At 34.8% G+C, this 21,792-nt stretch overlaps 3 protein-coding genes across 4 annotated transcripts; 2 read left to right on the forward strand and 1 right to left on the reverse strand.

The window, feature by feature from the left end:
• Positions 1 to 283: 283 nt before the first annotated feature.
• LOC108731560 (zinc finger protein 708) lies at positions 284 to 5,956 on the forward strand. Its single transcript, XM_018461928.1, has 4 exons — positions 284 to 941; positions 1,437 to 1,745; positions 3,482 to 4,138; positions 4,227 to 5,956. Exons 2-4 carry the CDS (start codon positions 1,503 to 1,505, stop codon positions 5,943 to 5,945), a joined length of 2,619 nt encoding a protein of 872 aa, XP_018317430.1. The 5' UTR covers positions 284 to 941; positions 1,437 to 1,502; the 3' UTR covers positions 5,946 to 5,956.
• A 1,747-nt stretch (positions 5,957 to 7,703) lies between these two features.
• Positions 7,704 to 11,807, forward strand: LOC108731692 (ADP-dependent glucokinase). The gene is made up of 5 exons (XM_018462140.1): positions 7,704 to 8,200; positions 9,187 to 9,474; positions 9,559 to 9,695; positions 9,774 to 10,222; positions 10,421 to 11,807. Exons 1-5 carry the CDS (start codon positions 7,869 to 7,871, stop codon positions 10,661 to 10,663), a joined length of 1,449 nt encoding a protein of 482 aa, XP_018317642.1. The 5' UTR covers positions 7,704 to 7,868; the 3' UTR covers positions 10,664 to 11,807.
• Positions 11,808 to 12,846: 1,039 nt separating this feature from the next.
• Positions 12,847 to 21,571, reverse strand: LOC108731691 (zinc finger matrin-type protein CG9776). Of its 2 annotated transcripts, XM_018462137.1 has the most exons (10): positions 21,377 to 21,571; positions 20,570 to 20,880; positions 20,323 to 20,451; positions 19,977 to 20,009; positions 19,748 to 19,913; positions 19,239 to 19,417; positions 18,766 to 19,143; positions 18,239 to 18,344; positions 15,488 to 15,606; positions 12,847 to 15,227 (listed from the first exon to the last, which is right to left on the reverse strand). In XM_018462137.1, the coding sequence occupies exons 2-10, from the start codon at positions 20,861 to 20,863 to the stop codon at positions 13,020 to 13,022; spliced, it is 3,612 nt and encodes a 1,203-aa protein (XP_018317639.1). In that variant the 5' UTR covers positions 20,864 to 20,880; positions 21,377 to 21,571; the 3' UTR covers positions 12,847 to 13,019. The 2 variants fall into 2 exon arrangements, with proteins under 2 accessions (XP_018317639.1, XP_018317640.1); XM_018462138.1 differs by lacking the exon at positions 19,977 to 20,009 and having other exon boundaries at positions 21,377 to 21,570.
• Positions 21,572 to 21,792: the final 221 nt, after the last annotated feature.

The following is a 21,792-nucleotide window of genomic DNA, read 5'->3' on the forward strand; positions in this document are numbered from 1 at the left end:
TGCAGCATAGACTGATAAGAACTTTTCGTTACTGGATTGTGAATTCAAATTGCACAAAATTAAAAATAATTAATATTTATTAATATTTTAATAATGTTTCAGGAATATTAAAATATAATACCTAGGTTTATTATATAAGTGGACATATAACCTCTATAGAATACTCCTGTAATATTAAAAAATATTTATGATATTTTCGAAATATTATAATAACATTATTTTAATTTTTTTTTAATAATATTCATGTAACATTCTAGGAACATTTTGCGCTTATAGGGGAGTTGATAGAGTCGAGTATTGGAACGCACCTCAGGGAAGCACGCATATCGTTCTGCGCATTTATCGATTCTTTCGATCATCGATATTTCTAAGAGCAAAAGGTTATGTCAAAGAACAATTATAACCTTCTAACCGATTCGTTTGCTACACATACGTATATACAATATACGTATACTACAGTTCTTCGTATATCTCATATGCGATATTTATTAAGAATTCAGGCTCAGGTTAGGAAATCTGTCACAGCCACTGATTCTGAATTATTTGCAATCTTACTTCTACAATAAGTTCGTAGCGGCTTGTCTATAAACGGTGAAGAAGCGAGTTTAACGGATAGTCGTCGACTCAACGATCGGCCAACAGTCGACTTCTAAGCACTTCTAAAGGCAAAAGTAGACGTTGGAGTTGGTACGCTGGTATAAGCGTTACATGAAAAAACCGGAAAAATCAGGGATGACCGCTCTCAGGTTTCTCTCCGATTAAAGCAAAGCAAGATGCACGAGAGGACAATTTAATGTGATATACAAATCCCAATTAAGTAATTTTTTCAAATAAACGCAGCAACTGGGAATTGATACAAGTCGAATTTATGTGACGTTATAGGTTATTTTTCGATCGAGAAGTGATTGTATGTTCTATTATGCCGGCTTGATTTTTGACATGTAAGACTATATAGATAATACGTAAAGGAATAACAGTTTTGAATTAATCTTTATAAGGCCCAATTTTTCATTATCTGGTTAACTTATGGATATCTTAGCCTGATATTTCATTCATTGAGCTTCACTCATATCATCATAGGTTGTTTTCCATTTAATGACAAAATTCGACACAAACGTCTTTCTTCTACATTTCTTGACAGACAGAGAATAATAAAGACAGGATGACACTTGTGTCGATTTGTGTCAATTTGCGTCATCAAATACCTCCATTGATGAAGCCTATTAGATAAAATATCTGGTTAACCACATACATATATTAAATTAACCAGAAAATGAAAAATCAAGCCTAAGTTACAATAAAAATAACCATTATGAAGTAAATTAGTGCTGATTTTATTAATGTCTATTTATTTTTTGTGATAAAGAGATTTTAATGAAGACATTGGTTTCTTTTTTATTTAATAGCTGTATAATAAAACTGTTAATTAATTACAGGAAATGATAGAGAAAGCAGTAGGAACAAAGAAACACAGTATTAAGTACAACATATGATAAATAATAATGAACAAAGAAATGCCGTTAAGTATGGAATGGATACCACAAAATACATATATGCACAATTCTTTGGATCACTTGCTACCAGAAGACAAAAATCAGGACTTCTTAATTATAAAGCAAAAAGCAGAGTTTTTTCAAAGTACTCTAAATTCACAGCAATCTGCGCAAAACAAAATCATGCATCTGCAAGTCTTGTCTAAAGAGGACAAGGAAATTAAACAACAGAACAGTTATTTGGATGCAACAGTAAGTTTTAATTTTATTCTATCCAGTAAATGAATTATAACATTTAAATCTTTGTGTATTATACAGGGTGTTTCCAAATTAAATGGCAAAACTTCGGGAGCGTGTAGAGGAGTAAAAAACTAAGAAAAAAAGTCCTATAGACATATGCTCCTTTTTGCTTTGTTTCGCAGGAAATCACGAAAAAAGAAAAAAATATATTTAATTTATTATTTTAATTATTTTATTTATAAACTTTTTAATGAAGATTTTGTTCGAAATGTGCACCTCTTGCAGCAATACAAGCATTGCATCTGTCAAACACGGCTCTTGTAGCAGCCAGGCACTGTTCTTGCGATATTCTGTTCGCTGCAGCTACGATACGATTTCTCAAATGTTGCTCTGATTGAATAGGCGAAGAATAAACTTCTTGCTTCAGAGTACCCCATGCATAGAAATCTAATGGCGTTAAGTCGGGCGAACGAGTTGCCCAATGTACTGCTCCTCCACGTCCAATCCATCGTTGTGGGAATTTTCTATCTAACCAGGTTCTAGCGACTCTGCTGTAATGAGCAGGGCATCCATCTAATTGAAACCACATTTCAGTACGTTGTTGTAATGGGATGTTTTCTAAATAGTCAGAAAATTCATTCTCCAAGAAATTTAGAAAACGGTCCCCATTTAATCTTGCAGGTAAAAAAAACGGTCCCACTAAAACGTCGTTCCAAATTCCAAGCCAGACATTAACAGAAAACTCTTGCTGAAATTTGTATTCTCTAACAGACCTGGGATTTTGATGAGCCCATAATTCCTTTGATTAATTATTCCACCTCTGGTAAATGTTGCCTCATCTGACCACATTATTTTAGATGGAAATAAAATATCATTGTGGCATGTCTGAAGGTACCAGTTACAAAAGTTCAATCTGTTCCAATGATCTTGAGGTAATAAATTTTGCACTTTTTGAATGTGGTAGGGATAGCGATTATCTCCTTTTACAGTTCGCCAAATTGTTTGTGGTGACACTCCCAATACAGCCGACGCATTCCGAACGCTGGTCTCAGGATGATTGTCAAAATGTTGTAAAATACGATTCCCTGCCTGCAAATCTCTTCGTAACGCTGCTTGAAATCGGTTGTTTTCTTGTCGAATTGAAAATGTTCCAGTCTCTCGCAATCTATTAAATGTCAACATAAACACTCTTCGGTTTGGCACTCTTCTGTTTGGAAATCGTCGTGCATATTCTCGCACCGCCTTTAAAGCATTACCGTTGCAGAAACCGTATACAAAAACCATATCAGCATATTCACTATTAGAATACGTACGCGGCATATTGCAAAAGACAAAATTCATCTACTGTTAAAGGCTTTCAAAGAGCGACTGACAAATTCATAACAGAAAGTGGAAAATGTAATCAAATATGTCGGTGCTAGATATGGCAAGAAATGTAAACATTTTTTTTCGATTTCTCTGAAACGGAGCAAAAACGAGCATATGTCTATAGGACTTTTTTTCTTAGTTTTTTACTCCTCTACACGCTCCCGAAGTTTTGCCATTTAATTTGGAAACACCCTGAATACTTATATCTAATTTGTATAAGTACATGTAATAAAATTATTATTATTAAATACTACAATAACACTAAGATTAGACATTTAATTTAAGAATAGATATCATTGTCATCTTATATGACAATATATAATTTAAAATGTTTTATGTACTAAAAATCTAATTAAAATTATTCTATGTACTGTTTTCAGCCCTGTCAAACAGATTCTTTAAATCAGTCATACAAAAAATTGACTGATGATTCAGAGAAATTATATAATAAAGGTCGCATCGACGTAATAGAGATGACAGTTGATTCAACATTTAATTATAAGTATTTTTTCGTTTATGAAGATCAGTTTTCTAAATTTGTTATACTAAAAGCTCTCCATAGCAATACAGCCAAAGAGGTCGCCGCGAATCTGTTAGATGTATTGGGAATCATAGGAGCACCGCGAGTATTACAAAGCGGCAATGGACGTACGTTTGCTGAACAAGTTGTATGTGAACTACGTTCAATGTGGAATGATTTGTTCATATTGCATGGGGACGCGTCTAAGTGCGAAGTTAGTTACAGAGATTTTAAGAGTTCGCTTGAATCATGGATGAAAAAAAATCCAACTAGAACCTGGTGTGAGGGACTGAATTTCATACAGATTGTTCATAACACGACGTATCACTATCAGAATGGCAGAATTCCATATGACGTATTGTTCAGACAAAATGCACGCGAGAATTTTCAAGGTATAGGAAAAGGTATGGAAAATCTGAGAACAGAAGAAGAATGGATTAAACATTTGTCGAATAAGATGGATGGAGGTGAGGCTGCAATGACGGAAGACACACAGAATACATCAAACGATATCAATGTAATAATGCAGTATAATGTACAATGTTGTATCTCAATATTATAAACGTAACATAATGATTGAAATTATTCTATTTCGAATGTTTCAGCAGTGCGAAGAAAACGAAAATATACGAGATACACAGAGTCAAAATACACTTTCAAAAACCAACGATGGAAATATTTTTAGTTGCGTCATTATAAAGAATGAGGATCTGAATGATGTATACACGATGGATTCAACGTCTACAGATAAAACAGTCATAAAGAATGAATCGAAAGACAACGAAGATACTCAATCCCTCAAATGCGAGTACTGTCAAAAGCAATACATGAAAATAGGGCATTTGAAAAACCACATAAGAATTCACAAAGCGAAACAGGTTCTCCATTGTAAGCTGTGCAATAAAACCTTTAACGTTCTGAGATTGTTCGAGAAGCATATGAAGCAATCACATGAAAAAGATAAAGCTGACGAAAAAAGAGAGATACCAGTCAGAAAAACAAGAAATGTTGCCAATACAAGATCTATGATTCAACTAACACATGGAACATCCAATCCTAAAATAATGAATAAAAATTGTGATTTGTCGCTTGACAAGAGAGAACCCTCTGGCAAAGACAATAAGAACTCCAACCAAATCGGGAAACGGAAACTGCCAGCGGAGAATCGTGTATCAAAAACACAATCTCTAAAGTGTACGTTTTGTAAGCAAAAATTCAGTTTTCCGAGCGTGCTAGAAAGGCATATGCGATCGCACACGAACGAACGGCCGTATGAGTGCGAAGTATGTAAAAAGAGTTTCAAGCAACTGGGTCATCTCAGTCAACACTCACTGACCCATCATGACTATCGTTCATTCCAGTGCACAGTATGCAGCGTAAAGTTCGACTCGCTGGATTTGCTAAAGCAACATACACCCTCGCATAAAGGTGACACCACGATGACGACATCGAAGGTACGCGACGTCTATCGTCTGTTTGAGTGCGATATCTGCAAAAAGGTGTTCACCATGAAGAGCGTGCTAGAACGGCACATATTCACGCACACGCAGGAACGTCATTACGACTGTAAGGTATGCGGCAAGCGATTCAAGCAAGCTGGTCACGTCAAGTCGCATATGTTGGTGCACACTGGCGAGCGTCGTTTTCAGTGCACCATATGTTCAAAACGTTTCAGTCTGTCAAACTCATTGAAGAAGCACATGTACGTGCACAACGGCGAAAAGCCGTATCAGTGCGATGTGTGCGGTGCACGTTTTCTTGAGAAGCGCAACCTTAACGGCCACTTACTGACGCACACCAATGAGCGTCCGTACTGCTGCAAGATCTGTGGTAAACGGTATACCCTAGCGGACACTTTGCGCCGTCACGTCAGTGCCGCGCATGAAGACGGTCGTACATATCAGTGCGAAATTTGTGCCAAGATGTTCAAGCAATTAGCACATCTGTCGGTGCACAAAAAGGTACATAACGACGAACGACCGTTTCAATGTCATTTATGCGAAAAGAACTTCAAGCATAAGAATGTACTCAAGTCGCATCTGGCGATCCACGCGAATGTACGGCCATTCGAGTGTGACGTGTGTAAGGCGACGTTTGTCAGGAAGACGAATCTGCAGACGCACATCTCGTCAGCGCACATGAATGAGCGTCCGTATAGCTGTACCATCTGCGGCAAGCGCTTCAAGCAGATCAGTCATCTAAATGGCCACGTGGTAGTGCATAGCAATTTGATGCCTTATAAGTGCGATTACTGCGATCGCCGGTGTAATCGACTAGATAATTTGAAAAAGCACATGCGCCTCCATACGAAAAATAAGGAATAAAAGAAATATGACTTGGCGAATTAATATCTTGTTTTTTTTTGAGACAAGATATTAATGCACCCGAATGGAATACTAGAGCTAATAAAAAAATTACTAACTACAGCAATCGGCTGTATGTAAATGATTGAACATTATCGCGTCAGATTCTTTTAATATATAACTGCCTCTCTTATTTAATATCAATATGTCTCTCTTCTGAATAAACGCTATATGTAGATACTAATATTAAATATGAAACATAAGTATAATTATTTTAGTTTTTTCAAATTACTGATTCAATAATTCATGATAAAGTTATATATAGGGTGTATTAAATCACCCGTACGATCCTTTTTTCTCGGAAATGGACAGTGGTTGGAAACTGCGGAAAAAATTTTTATTATCAATCTATCTAAACCTCTTAATGGCGGCATTATGGTTTTTTAGAAACTAACTCGAAAGTAGAGTAAACTTGAGTCAAGTATCACTTACATAATTTATAAGAAAAAGAAGGAAATATCAAACAGATTATGAGTCATTTTCTACAGCACAAAGTTACACAAAAGTTGCAGCAACACTGTTGCAGCATGTTGTAGCAATACTGCAGAGATTTTGCAGCGTTATTGCTGCAAATTCTGTGCTGTATGGGACCCATTTGTTGACCAGACATAAAAAATTATCAGGGATTTAAATTAAAATTTTTAAGCTCAAATCCTATATGATGAACTAGATGTATTTAAGCTTTTAAAAATGAAGTGGGAAATTAGGAAAACTATAGCACATTTAATTTACCTTAAATTTTTAATTTAAACCCAGATGAGTAAAATATGATTAGATACGTCTGTTGAAAAGAAACATCTTTAAATAAAAAAGTTTTTAAAATCTTTTATTGCTAACACACAAAAAATATCATTTCTTATTAATTCCTGTTTAAAAGATAGGCTTCGGTAATGAATTTTTTCAACTTCTGACCACTCTCTATTTCCGAGAGAAAAGCATAGTACGAATGATCTGAATATACCTTTTATAGTAAGATCTCAGAGATAATGAAACGATCGCACTAATTGCAGATAATTCATAGAATATTGTACATAATATTTTCTCTTTTACTTATTTGTTGCTCTTCCAATCTGATCCAGATATTACAAGAGATATTTATATTATAACTTATATTTGATATCGTTTTATTTTAATCATATTTATATGTAATTATTGCAATTTTCTATGCATAATATAAGTATTTCTGTAAAGTATAAGTATTTTAATATTTTTTAAGCATTTTTTATGTGTAATGTATCGCGCAGTATATGAATGTAAAATATTTTTTTTCTGTGCTGACTGTTTGATTCCTAGTGATAAGCTTTTAAATTTTATACTTATTGTAAGTAAATTTTTATGATGTAAACTATTTTTTACATATTGCATGTACTTATACAGACAAATATTTATAAATCATCTTTTTCTAAATAAGTCATAAAACTTACATTAACATCATTATCTCATTATATTAAAGACATTTTTGTGCAAAGAAAATATTTTAAATTGATACATTATCACGTAAGATTTATATCAATGCTATTGCTCAATAAATTACTTAAAAATGTCAAAATTTTAAAGAATTTTGTCCTAACTTTCCATTAAACAAAAAAAAATATATATATATTAACTTTAAAAGCAACGTTGGCGAATCTCATTGATAACAATCGTGGAACACAAATATTTAAATGCGATATGTCTTATCGGAGGAAAAACATATCGTTACAAAATGGGCGAGACAATCAATGACGCTTTTTGTACACGTATGCGTATTTCGCGGTCAATTGTGTGGCATTTGCGCGTTAACATTTTATCCGGGAGGGAGCAGGGAGGAGACTTAGGACAGGTTGGGAAACAAAGTATGAGAAAAGGTTAGGATTCAGAACATTCCTCGCGTTGATTGTAGCAATGGGGTACAAGAGAAGGTTAGGATTCGGGACATTCCTCACCGTGTTGATCGTGCTGGCGGCGATCTATTATCGCAATACCGACGACATCTTGCAAAAACGATTGCTGACCCTGTTACATGGCCTCGAGAAGCTCGAAAACAAATACGTCATTACCAGAAGGCCAAAAGTTGCCATAGGTTATGGCGCGTGCACCGATGTCTTCATCGACGCGAAACATCTGCTAAGATATTCGGACGAGATCGGCCGGCCTGAACACTTCGACGAGATCAATACCGAGCTTGAACTACTCAAGAGCTTCGCCTATTATTTTCGTCATGGAGCCGCAGCCGAGTAAGATTTATCTGAGTTTTATCATTGTTTTGACATATGATAGCCCAGAAGTATACATAGCAGAAAGTACGTTGCTTAATGATAATTAGTAAAATTATAAAATATATTAAATACATTAAGAAGCGCCAATAACGGTCTGAACGTTAAGATGTTGAACTATTTTAAATTCATTTTTAAATGAATTAATTTTCAGAAATTATGATTGCGTGCCGATATGATTGTCGGACTTTCAACGCAATCAAATCTGAAATATTAATAATCCCTCCAAAAAAAAAAAATTCCCAACTTAAAAACTGTAATAAACTTATTATAAAATATATTATTTTAAATATTAATTATATCTATTTAAATTAATATTTGACCTAATCAAATGGAAAAAATTTTTCTTAATGTTTCTATAATTTTTCAGAATTTTTATGTAAGTTTTAAAATTTTTGATAATTTTATAATTTTGTAGAAAATTTCTTAAATTTTTTATACGAATTGCAACACTTTTTAGAAATGCTAAAAAAGTCTATATCTTTTCTAGGATTCTTCATATTTATGAATTCTGACACATTCTGAGACTTCAAAAATTTCTCATTCTTTAATTTCTGAAGAAAACTTATAAAATTCTGAAAAAAATTATTTTTCAGAAATCTTTGTAAATTTTAAATTAAAAATATGAGAATTTTTTTGACCAGAAACTTTGACAACTACATTTAATATGAGTCAAGTTACAAAAAAATATTTAATATTAGGGGCTCTGGGGCCCATTTGATTGACAAAATTATTCTGCTAAGATTGGTTCAAACATCTCATAGAGTAAACAAATATATATTAAAATCTCAATTAACTTTTTCTAAACAATTATGGATTTTCAATTTAGTCACAAACATCCTCAAATGATTGTCAAGATTTATTACATTACTTTTAAAGCATTTTATATCATACATTATAATCGTTACAGCTATCTTATACAGAGTGACATAAATTTTACTCCGCAGACGCTATATGGCAAACAGAACTTTATTCGATGAATTGGTATCGAAAGCACGTTCGTTTCCGTCGTCTTACTCAACAATTGGAGGGAATGCAGCGGTTATGGCGATGCGATTCGCGCGAGAGGGATGTGACGTGACTCTCGCAGCTAAAATGACCAGATCCTTATATCAGATGATTCCACAGGTGATAAATATAGTAGGTGGGGAAGTGAAACGTGACGATATTCATCTTATCATGGAATATAAGCATGGTGAAGTGTGGGGTCCTTATTCCAGCGCAAGAGCAAACAGGTACTGATAATAATAAAATAACAGTAATAAGATAAATATATAATCAACTGATGGGAAATTGTGTTCTTTCACGTCTTTTTCTAGATATATTGTTCATAACGACGTAAATAATCCAATGATTAGCTCATTTAATGCCTTCGACAAAGTTCTGGGAACATATGATCCTGATTTGTTGGTAGTCAGCGGTCTTCAGATGATGGATAATTATCCATTTCGGGAAGGTAACTTTTCTCCAAACATATTCACGATTATATATATATAAAATAAAATAATTTTTTTACATTCACGCAATTTTACAGACAAACGCAAGAATCTGCTAATGAATGTAAAGAAACAGATGTTAGATCGTCCGAGCTTTACCAGAATTCACTTCGAGATGGCCTCGTTTGCCGAAGATAAATTGCTCTTTGAATTATGCGACTTGGTAGTTCCTTTCGCTGATAGTTTGGGAATGAACGAACAGGAAATAGCGAATCTGTACAATACTATGTATTACGGTAATATCTCGTTGGTGGCAAATTCGACTCCGCGTGTCGCAACGGTGTTAGATCAAATGAGAACGTTGTTCAAACTCATACGTCTGAGAGGCAAGTCGATCGCAAATTCTAGAGAGCTCACAAGAATTCACGTTCATACGCTGGCATATCAAGCCATATTTACCGTCAAGGATTCCGTTTGGAAGAATACTATGGCTGCTGCAGCCAAAGCATCACTTACTGCACATAGACACGTATGTGCATCGAGTAACGTAAGTATTATTTACATATGTATAAATAACTTATAAGAACAATTCATAAATGTTTTATCATTACTAATATTTAATAAGTCCAAATAGTTATAAAATTTACAATTTTCTTTCGAATGAAACGTTAGGAACTGTCAGACACATAATGGCGTGTCATCCTATGCGCGATTGATGATTTTAAAATTATTTCTTCTAATGTAGGTTGACGTGAAGAAAGCAACACTGATCATGGATGATAGTTTCTCGACATCTATCGTTGACGGTACTCGAATAGCATTGAACATTGACAAACCAGTATCTTGTTGGGACGAGATATTAATGGTAGAGCAAGAGGATATTTCTATTCAGGTGTGCGTCGCTCCTGTGTTGGTTTGCACACAAGCTAGTCAGACGGCAGGTGGCGGAGACAACATTTCCAGCGCAGGCCTAGTACTTCAGATCTAAAGTACGGACTCATCGAAATGACGGGATCGTTATACTACACCGCCGTGTTCGCATTACGAATTATATTTCCCATCCATTATCTATACGTAGATAACGCGCGAACAAAAATCCTAAAGTAGACCTTTAATAATGTTCGTAGCACGTGAGATTCTATATATTGGTTTTTACATTCCATTTGACTGCGAAAAAGATAAGAGTGGACACATAGGACTAATTACACATCGCTAAACTATATAAGCACGATTTAATTTTTTTATGCACTCGAGTGCGTTTTATCGAATGTGACGCTCTGCCTAATGTAATTATCGATAGCAATTTGGTACTAACGTCAATGTTTACGAATATTGTATTGTTATGCATTTCTCGCATTTGTAAATTAATTTTAATCGAAGAGTTCATTCCGATATTATATTACTTAAGCTAATCAATGCTGTGGTAGATCAAGCGTTTTTACAAAAAGAAAAAAAAAATCTAAAATCGTGAAATTTCCTGAGTATTGAAAACTTGAGTAAAAATGGATATTTAAGAATTTTAAGAAATAGTGCCATGTGACCTATATTTAACGATAGTTTCAACTTTCAACGATTTCGCAATATATTTCATAGTTATGATGTATTAACTTTGCAAAGTAGAGGCAATGTGATATTATCTTTAGGAATCGATCGTAAGATTGAACTTAAAACAAAACAAAAAGATTAAAAAGAATTGTTCTTTAATACACATAAAAAAAGAAAAAGATTAGTCTCGAAAAATGTCGCAATGTAAATGTCTCGTAATGTTACGATCTTACATTCCAAATCTATTATCTTTATATTATAAAAACTCAATTAATATTTCTTCTATTTGAAAGTGTATTGTACATATACTGGAAGTTCCGGATTTGCAATGTTGAAGATATACAGTGTCGATGTTAATACATGATGTGGAATTGCGTTTTTTATTGATATTACACACATATCTGGTCTTATGTTTTGACTTATTCATTGGTAACATTCCATAATGTTATTCAGATTTATCGATTTTCAACAAATGCTTACAATTTTTATTAAGATTCCTGACTAATCGCTGCGGTCATATTGGATCGTAATGTCATAAGCGAAAAATGACACGAAGTTTCTTGCATGCCATTTGTAAATAAAGAGAAATCACTTTAAAAAACTCTTGTAAAAATGGACCGAAGCTGTCTTTACCTCTCCTGACATCTAATAAAAAGAAAAAAAAAGTAGGCGTCCATTTTCACTTGATGTGCCTATTACGACTATTAGAAGAGGTAAAAATAGATCCATTTGTATAAGTGTTTCAAAGTGATCTCATTATTTTGTTTTATCCAATTCTCTTTATTTACAAATGGCACGCAAGAAACTTCTTGTCATTTCTAGATTATGATATCGATAACGACCCAATGTGGTTGCGATAATTAATCAGAAACCTTAAGAGTAGAGTCCGACCGAAACTTTTGCCGAAACTGAACCGAAGCACACTCGGCTACATGTCAATTTCAACCGAAACCGAAATCAAAATTAAAAAATAGGAATCCTATAAAGACCATATGAAGAAAAATATATGATATATAGACATGTTAGACATGCCCATATATCACATATCATCGTACACTTTTTCTTCATAAATATCATAATTTATTGAAACAATAATTAAATTTCGGCCGAAAACCGAAATTGTGTCAATTTTGGCCAAAGAATATAAGTACTTCTTCTTCATAAACATCATAATTTAATTATTGAAACAATAATTATACATTAAAATCAATATTTATGAAGAAGAGCTATATGGTTTCAGTCGAAACTGACACGTGATGAATGTTCGTTTTCAGTTTCGGTAAAAGTTTCAGTCGGACTCTAAGAGATAGACAAAGTTTAAAACTATTATATATCAATCGTTGCTGTCGCTGATGTGATATCGATTGTGCAATGGTATATCATAAATTCCAAAACAAAACTGATGAAAACATATTATAAAACGAAGACAGTTACGGTGTTAACAAATATAATATAGCAATCAATTTATAAATTCTACTGTATATCGTTAAGTAATCTTTACAGACCGCTTAAGCTGGTACCAGACTTAGTCGTGATTCATGGCGCTAGCTTTATATTCACAATATTTCAGGATTATCTATCATAATTATTTCTTTTTTTCTTTTCTTTTTTTATCACTTTTTTTTCTCGATTTCAAAACATGTGAGAGATAGTCAATGATAAAATACTTATCAGACATTGAGATGAATGATAAGTGGATCAACAATAGATCAACTTTTTTTCTACTGCAGAACAAGACTTTTTCCTGTATGTGAATCAGGAAGCGCCATCGATATAAACACATAGATCGCGAGTGTGATTTATAAAATTGTATCTCCCTCATCAATGCCCAACATACGAAGATCATCAGGTCCGGGTTGTGTGTCCACTTCTGCCTCTTGCATGATCTCAGGTGGTGGTTGATCCATGTATTCAGGACCGTATCCTACGCAGCCTAACATACTGTACATTGAAGAGTACATGATGTTAGACTCTTGTTGGCTCTGTTGTTGTTTAGTCTCCGCTGTTTCCTCCTTAGGAAAGATTATGTTGAGAGCTTCTTGCAAATCATCCGGCAATGGAATGCTCGGGTCTGTCGAACGTTTCTCCGACGGTTCCGGTATATCAGTCACGTCAGAATGCGGTGGCACTACAGCGCCAGAGTCTACTACTGTTGGGATCGGCGGCGGCGGTGGATTCTGATTCTGTACGAAGTTTGCATTCGGGATCGGTGGTGGTTGTGTTATGAAATTAGCAGGCGGTACAGCTTGACGAGGTGGAAATCTTGGTGGTGCCTGAACAAACGGCGGTGGATTTGATATGAATGGTGGAGGCGGTCGATTTGGTGTAAAGTGCGGCGTTGGTAGGGCATTTTGCGCCGGTGGCGGTCTATTCTGTACTGCAGGTTGTTGTTGGCTCGGAGTAAAGCTGGGTGGTGGTCTATTCAGTGGTGGCGGTGGATGCGAAGGTAACGGCAATTTCGATACGGTCGAAGTTTGCTGCTGCTGTTTTTGTTGCTCCACTATCGGCTGCTCCTCTATAACTGTTTCCTCGGACTGATCGTCTATTTCCATGTCAACCACTTGCGGGGGCGGCTTGGTCTCGTTCAGCACGGGTGGCGGAGGTGCCACTAAAATCTTCATAGGCTGATTGTTAGTTTTGCTTGCTAATGAAGTTGTAATGCTGCTGTTATTCAAATTTACTGGGGTAGCTAATTTAGTGATGTGTACAACACCAGGTGGATTGATAATTTCGTTAGGTACCTTCGGAGTATCCTCAAATTTGCTTTGTTGGTAGGGCAGCGGAGTAATATCTTTCTCCGGTAACTTTGGTTCTTCAGTTTTCTTCTTAAATAGAGGTAATCTTCCGATGAACGGTAACTTGCCCTTAGTTGCCACTTGCGGCGCGGATTTCTTGCTCGAGATGGCACCTTTTTTTAATTTCGATTCGCTTGACTTCTTGTCAAATTTGGATTCATCATTCGATGAATTTTCATTATCTCCCCGCCTGTCTTTACTGTACTTGTCGTAGCTCCTCTTGGGACTGTTGTCACGCCAATTTCTATCACGTCTTGGAGAATCATTGCTGTCTCTGTCTCTATCCCTCTTTCGACGATCGTCATAGTAATCACGATCCCTATCCCTATCCCTATCTCTGTCCCTATCCCGATCTCTGTCGCGCCGGCTTCTCCTCTCGTATCTGCTATACTTGCGATCATCTTTATAACGATCATCTTTATAACGATCTCTATCGCGATCTCTTTCGTCCTCTTTCTCCATTGATTTAGTTTCGGGCGGTTTTACTGTCATATTCACTTGTTGCTTAGTCCAGAATCCCATGTGCGGCTTCGGCATCTCTTCTGGTTTCGGTAATTCGATTGGTTTATTTGTCATGATCGATTGTGACTGCTTCTCTTCTTCCTTCTTTATCCAAAAAGGCTTGGGTGGTTCCTTTGGACCCCAAGCCTCCAAATCCTCCGATTTCTTCGAATAAGTGTCTTGCTGTAAGTCCTCTTCCTCTATCTTTTCATGATGCTTGCGACTTTTCACCTCCTCCTCTTGTTTGGCTTTCAATTTGTCCCTGATTGAATTCAAGAGTTGTCTGTCATCCGTCTCTGATGGATGTTGCTCGGGCAGCGGTGATTGATTCATTTGTGGTGCTTTCGACCAGTTATGTCCTTTCAATTTTATACGTTGATAATCTATCTCCTCATTCAAAATCGCTTGCGTAGATGCTTTAATCTTGTTTCGCATGGCTACACGTATACTTTTGGTGGTATCCTGATCAGATTCTGTATCAGAATTCTCTGACTCACTTGATGTATCACTAGCACTGCTTCTATTTCTGCGTTTTTTGGCTTTCTTTGATTTTTTTTTATTCTTCTTCGATTTTTTCGATTTTGTCGGGGGATCGTCATCCTTCTGTTTCTGCAATTCCAACTGTATTTGTTTATGTTTGTCCTCGGAGAACGCCTTTTCTCTATCGGCCATCCAGTCGGTTTCCCAATGTGGATTTTGCTCTACAAAGCGCTAAACAACATATCACTCAATTAAATTATTTATATTTGACATATGGAATTAATGCAAAAAAAAAAAGAGATTACGCAAGTGATCTTTTTACTAAATTTTATTTTAAATTATATTTTTAAATAACCATTTTAATTAATAAAAATTACTTAAAACAATTTATAATTATAATTACTTTTTCCATCTCATTTTGCAAGATAAATCTTTTGCTCTAATCTAATTGTTATTATTAAAAGCACTGTCTATGGAAAAAAATCACTTACAGAGAAATTCTCAGAATGACGTTTAGACTTCAGATGCAGACTAGCACAATGAAGATCGCCTATCCAGGAATCGCAAAGTTTGCAGTACCAGGCTGTTGCTGCACTGAAGAACTGTAGTCCTATAATCAAACAAGTCTGCAGTTAGCACTATTTAAGCTTCGAAGCGGGTAAACATTATAAGTTCATAAAGAATGACCTTATATTCTGCCACGACACATTCATGTCACTGAAAACAAAAATAATATATTAAAAGATATTCGATATAAATAGCCAATTACATTAAATTTCATTGTATATTCCCACGATGATCTGTATAAAAACAAAAAGGGAGGAAAGGAAAGAAAGAATCAATTTTATTTCTCAGAAATATTATCTATACATGATACAAATAATAACGCATATAAATATATATACAGATAAATAAAAATACATTATATTTTTATACTAATATATTGCAACTGCTTATTTTCTGTTATGTCTAATTGTGAGATTTAAGGCTTTTCTCTAGCAAATATGACTTGTAACATAACAATTATATACTCAAGTTTATATGGGCATTTGCAGTATATTTTACAAACATTAATACAATATTTTTTAAATAAATTAATAATATTGAAAAGATAACACATATTCAATATAAATTATAGTAATAACTTTCTTCGCATAACTTCACCAAACTTACACATAAATATCTATGTACAAGGTGTAACAAAGCAATTATATATCAGTCTGGTTTTTTTTAAATATGCATTTTATTGAAAAATGTTCCAAACAAAATTTGTAAGATTAAGTGGCACACTACATAGCAATGTTATAATGTGATTTTAGATAACACTATTAAGGTAACGTAAAAATCACTTTGAAATTTTTAAACAAACAACCCTATTTTTTATTGCATTCTGAGACTTCGAGAGCTTTTCAAAACATTATAAAAAAGATATTTTTCATTAAGTACTTTCTGAGTTATGAGGCTTGAAAGTACATAATAACGCCGATATCAACATTGTTCAAAAGATCGGTTTTTTAATGGTTGAACTAGTGTACACTTTTGAAATTTAAAGTAAAAAAAAAGGTATATGTTTGATATTTGTCGAAAGCGAGAAAGAGAGTTCTAGTGCAGGAATAGAAAAGAAATCAAAGGTATCCGACTGATGGCTAAACTCTTTAGAATGTTGTTCAGAGTCATGACTAGAGCACAGAAGTTTGGGCACAACATGGAGGACCGCTGCGCACTTTGTTTATATTGGCTTTCCATTTAGTGACAAGTCGATACAAGCATTCTATCTTTCTTTACATTTAGTAAGTAATAAAGATAGAACGACACTTATGTCGACTTGTGTCATCAAATGGAAAGCACCTATTAAATAGGTCATGTGCCAGCTGAAATATTGCTTTTTCACTTTTCAGCAAACACCCGATTCATTCACGTGCGCAGCGGTTCTCCGCGCGCACTCCGTGCCTGAACTTCCGCGCCTTATGCCCGTTTCTACCAATGTAGATTAATTTTAATCTCGGTTCAACTTGCTCTTCATCTTTTTCTAATTCTTAGGACTAGAAAGGGATGAGGAACAAATTGAACTAAGATTAAAATTAAACTACATTGGTAGAAATGGACATTAGGGCCACTTTTACTAACTCCGATTAACTTAATCGACCGATTAGTCCATTGGAATTGACCAATCAGATTTGTCATTTTGTTTGACGACAGATGACGAGTTAGTAAAAGTGGCCCTTAGTCATGACCTTAACATGTATGTCATGATTAAGGCCACTAAAGGTTTTCTTATTTTCAATTTTATAATAAAAAATGAAAATAAACATAAAAGAAACAATCTTCAATAGCTTTAATATGTCTCTAAGATTATGATCTTGAACAACATTCAAAAGCCATCGGTCGGATACCTAAGACAATGCTACTGTCGGTGGTACTGTAACTTTCAAACCTCATAACTCGGGAAATCCTTAATGAAAAATATTTTTATTATAGTGCTTTCGAGATCAGCTACAAGAATATGCAATAAAAAAACAAAGGTTGCCATTAAAAATTTTCGAGATTATTTTTATGTTATTTTATCAACACTATCCAAGATCACACTAATATTGCTATGTAATGCGCTACTTAAAGCCTAACCCTACAACTTTTATCTGAAACATTTTTCAATAAAATACACATTTTTCAAAAAACCAGTCTGATATGGTTACTCTATTATACTCTGTATATACTTCAGTTATAAGCATAGCACAAAATGCTTTATATACATTATCTTATATGTCATTACTTTTTGTTAAGTAATGCACTCCACGATGACAAGATCTAGTCCAGAAGATAGTTGATCACCCTAAATTGTGTAAAACGTAGTGTTGTGGAAAATAAAATTAGACACATGATCACAATAAAGTGATATTGCCAGAAAGTCGGCTCGGAAAGTGCGCTTCTTGAATCCAGATAAAATCCAATGTATCGCTGTGGTGTTTGCAATATTGCAAGAAAATTTGTAATCGTCAAGATTGTCTTGACTTACTTACTTATATTTTCCAATTTCAATGTATCATACAAATTAAATTATTAGCTTCAACGTTTTGATCAATGTCACGTTTGACAGTATCATAAACATTCCGACTTATTTAGAACAAATTTTCAAGCAACTTGTGATTGTTGACCTCTTCAATACATACCGAACACCACAGTTATCTGTGCACAAGCTACGGAATTATATTCTATTAGTAATTGCCCACTGTAATTGATCTTACCTTTAATAGGCGTTCTTTTCGTCGGTAGTCCATGATAATAGGGTACTTCTTTTTCTGTCCCTTCGCCATTTCGCTCATGCCATGGCATATCAACAATCTTGCGTTCCTATCATATAAAATAGAATATTAGTAAAAGCGGATTTTATATCAGGCACAAGAAACTCGGTACTCTTTTTTTTTCTTTAATAAAAAGTAATTAAAAGTATTGACATATGGTACATCAAAAATTACATTATGTACCAAGTACCTGCTTGTTGTGATCATTACTGTGTAAAATATCATCCAGTTACAAATATAGTTTGAACTACACAAATATATATATATTTAGTCTTAATTATAAATCCATTTTTTTTTTATTATGGAAAGCAATATATACATATGTATTTTTTCTACCTGTTCTCTATGACAACTAACAATTTGTATTAACTTGTACTAAAATCTCTAGATCTATTTTTTCTAATATTTAATAACTTCAGCATCTCCTTCTGTGCACTATGACAATTGTATTGCTCGAAATTATTACTTACTAAACAAGCCTCTTTGTGTTCATTGCTATGTAGATGATTTAAATATTCCTTTGCTGTTTTAGGAAAGATATCGCAGACTCTACACCAATGCATTTCAGGGTCATAGTGAACGAAATTGTACATTGGCTTATCCTCCGATGATCTTCTCTCCCTAATATCTTTTTCTGCTTTGGATTCCTTATCTGAATCGGAAGGTGACGATCTGTTGGGCGAAGGGGACTTCCCTTTCGGAAAGTCTTCTTTTGGACTTCTCGAACGCTTACTCAATTCTAGCTTAAACTTGCTTTTCAGGTCATCCACGGTAACTTTGTCACCAATAATACCAGTGAGCATATCAATGACATTGTGAATAGATTTCATTTTATTTTGTATTTCAATCTGCAAACGTATTTTAAATTCAAATAAAATTAATTTCAAATAAATATGTTAATCATAAAGAAATATATTGAGAGATAAAACCATGTATTAATTACCTGCAATTTCTGATTTTCCTTTAAAATTCGGTTATTTTCACGACCACCGTCCTTGCCTATCTCGTCACATTGTTGACGCAAAATTTCCAGTTCACGTTGCAATGTGGCAGATTTCTTAACATATTCCTCTCGTTGTTTGGCCAATGTCGCTTTCTGCTGTTTTACTTCAGCTGCGATTGCTATTAGGTGTTCAATTTAAAGAGATTAAAGATTGAGTTAAAAAAAATACTAATTATATTATATTATTATTATATATTATATTACATTATTATATACATATATTATTAAACATAAATTACCATCTTGGTCACGTTCAGCAGACTCAACTGTTGTGGAGCGGATCCGTGAGCGCTCGCTGCTATTGGTGTATTCTTTTAGATCATCCAATAGCAACGAGAGCTCATTGATCCGCTCCACAACAGTTGAGTCTGCTGAACGCGACCATTATATTATATAATAAATATTAATATCAATTTGGATATATTGCAAACGAAAAGAGAACTGCATACCTTCTTTTTTAACATCCTCAGGTCTTGTTAAAGATGTCACTAAGCCAGAAGAACTGCTATCAATTGGTCTTGACGATTCTTGTTGTGGTGTCATCGCAGGAGGCGGCGGTGCTTGTTGGTTGTTATATGACACCTGACTTCCTTGCCAGTTGGGTGGTGGGTAATCCTAACAGAATTAATAAATCCAATCAACTTCTAGTCATTCAATGGCATTCTTATCGACCCTTACCTTTATCGGATGATACTCAAATGAGGACTTTGCCTAATACATGGAAGTCTTGATGATGTAACGGTGTAGTCAATATTATGGGTTTCCAATATCAGTGCCAGTAAAATACATAACGCGGATATTATATACTTACTGAGAGATTCACAATATTGTGATACAGAGAAGTATTGTAATGCTCCAAGAGAGCAGAAACAAATATGCTACCGAATATAAATCATAATCGGTAACATAGTAGTACTATTTCTGAAATACTTTGCAAAAGCGCGCAAATTTCGATACCAGAGTCAATTTTTTTTCTAAGTAAAGCTAAGAGTGTATTAATTTTTTTATTCCAAATATAACTTACACTTCGATAACCAGTAGGTTGTTGATAACTGTAGTCATAACCTGGACCATAATTGTAACCGTAATTGTTATATCCTTGGTTGTAGGCAGAAATCGGTGGTGGTGGCTGGCTCGTGTTTGGTGGAGGAGCCTATACAAATGAAGCACAAGACAATATTGCAAAATATACAAATAAAATGTAGTGATACAATTAATAAGACAATTTTATATCTCGTTCATAAATCTATCAAATTTACAAAGCTGTTTACCTGGTATTGATTATGTACCGCTGAAACATAACTCGTAGAATTGTTTGGATTGGGTACAGAACTTTGGGTTTGAGATGGAGGAGCTTGTTGCTTCCAGTCTTGTGTCCTAGATTCCTTTCGTCTCCTGTCTCTGGAACTTGAACGAGATCTTCTGTCTCTGGAACGAGACCTGCGGTATCGGTTTCGTCTGGGAGATGGCGACCGATCATATTTTCTTCTTCTTCTGACATGCGAGGAATCATCTGAATCGGCGCTGGGGCTTCTAGGGCCCTTGCGCCTACATTCAGATTCCATTGCTTGCTTCAAATCTCCTATATGATACAAATATATATGCATTATATTCACATGTCAATAATAAAAAGTAAATGATTCGGTACAGAGTCATGTGTGAGATCAGTAATATAACATCATACTTAAGACAAATTAAAAATTGACTCGTTTGGACGCTTATGTCATTGCTCCCCTTCGAAATCATACGAAGACGATAAAATATAAGTTCTATTTGTCTTCCTTTATATATTATCTCTCTGCATCACTATTTATCGTGATAGGAACGGATGGGTCGCAGAACCCATGATAAAAAAAATGTTTTCATACGTGATCTCGCTTAAGGTGAATTTTATGAATCACGAGCCTATTTCGCCTATTTCTCAACGCCACCAATTTAGAAAATAAGGCTTCGTCTCGCGACAGACATCAAATACGCGACAATTATAGAGCGTAAAAGCTATCCCCTCATCGAGTCATCGAGATGGGGACCACAAAGAACTTGCATCGAGTCATAGACACATTGGCTACGCGGCTCACCTCGGCTCGAAAAGGTCCCTTATTCGCTCGTTGAATCGTGCGGGCGGAACGATCAGTTAAAATTGATATGTATGTACGTCAACAATCACTAAAGACGCCGATAACACACCACATGCCGCAACCTCGCGGCCGAAGATTACGAAAATCCAACGAAGATCGAGCTGATCGAGGCGAATTTAAAGGTACTTTTACATGTGAGCATCCGTGGTATAAGAATATAAAGGTGTCTTTTCATGCTGATTCTCAATTTTAGCATTAAAACGGATAACGTGATAAAAATTGACGAATATCAAGCGTCAATTTTGATCACGTGACTTGAGTACGTCACTTATGTCGTAATCTGTAAGAATTAGAAATCATAGTCGATTAGAACGTGCGCACAATAGAAGGAATACGGCAAGTTACTAATACGGCAA

The sequence above is a fragment of the Mycetomoellerius zeteki genome, unplaced genomic scaffold (assembly GCF_001594055.1).
Source record: "Mycetomoellerius zeteki isolate Tzet28-1 unplaced genomic scaffold, Tzet1.0 scaffold135, whole genome shotgun sequence".
NCBI lineage: Eukaryota > Metazoa > Arthropoda > Insecta > Hymenoptera > Formicidae > Mycetomoellerius > Mycetomoellerius zeteki.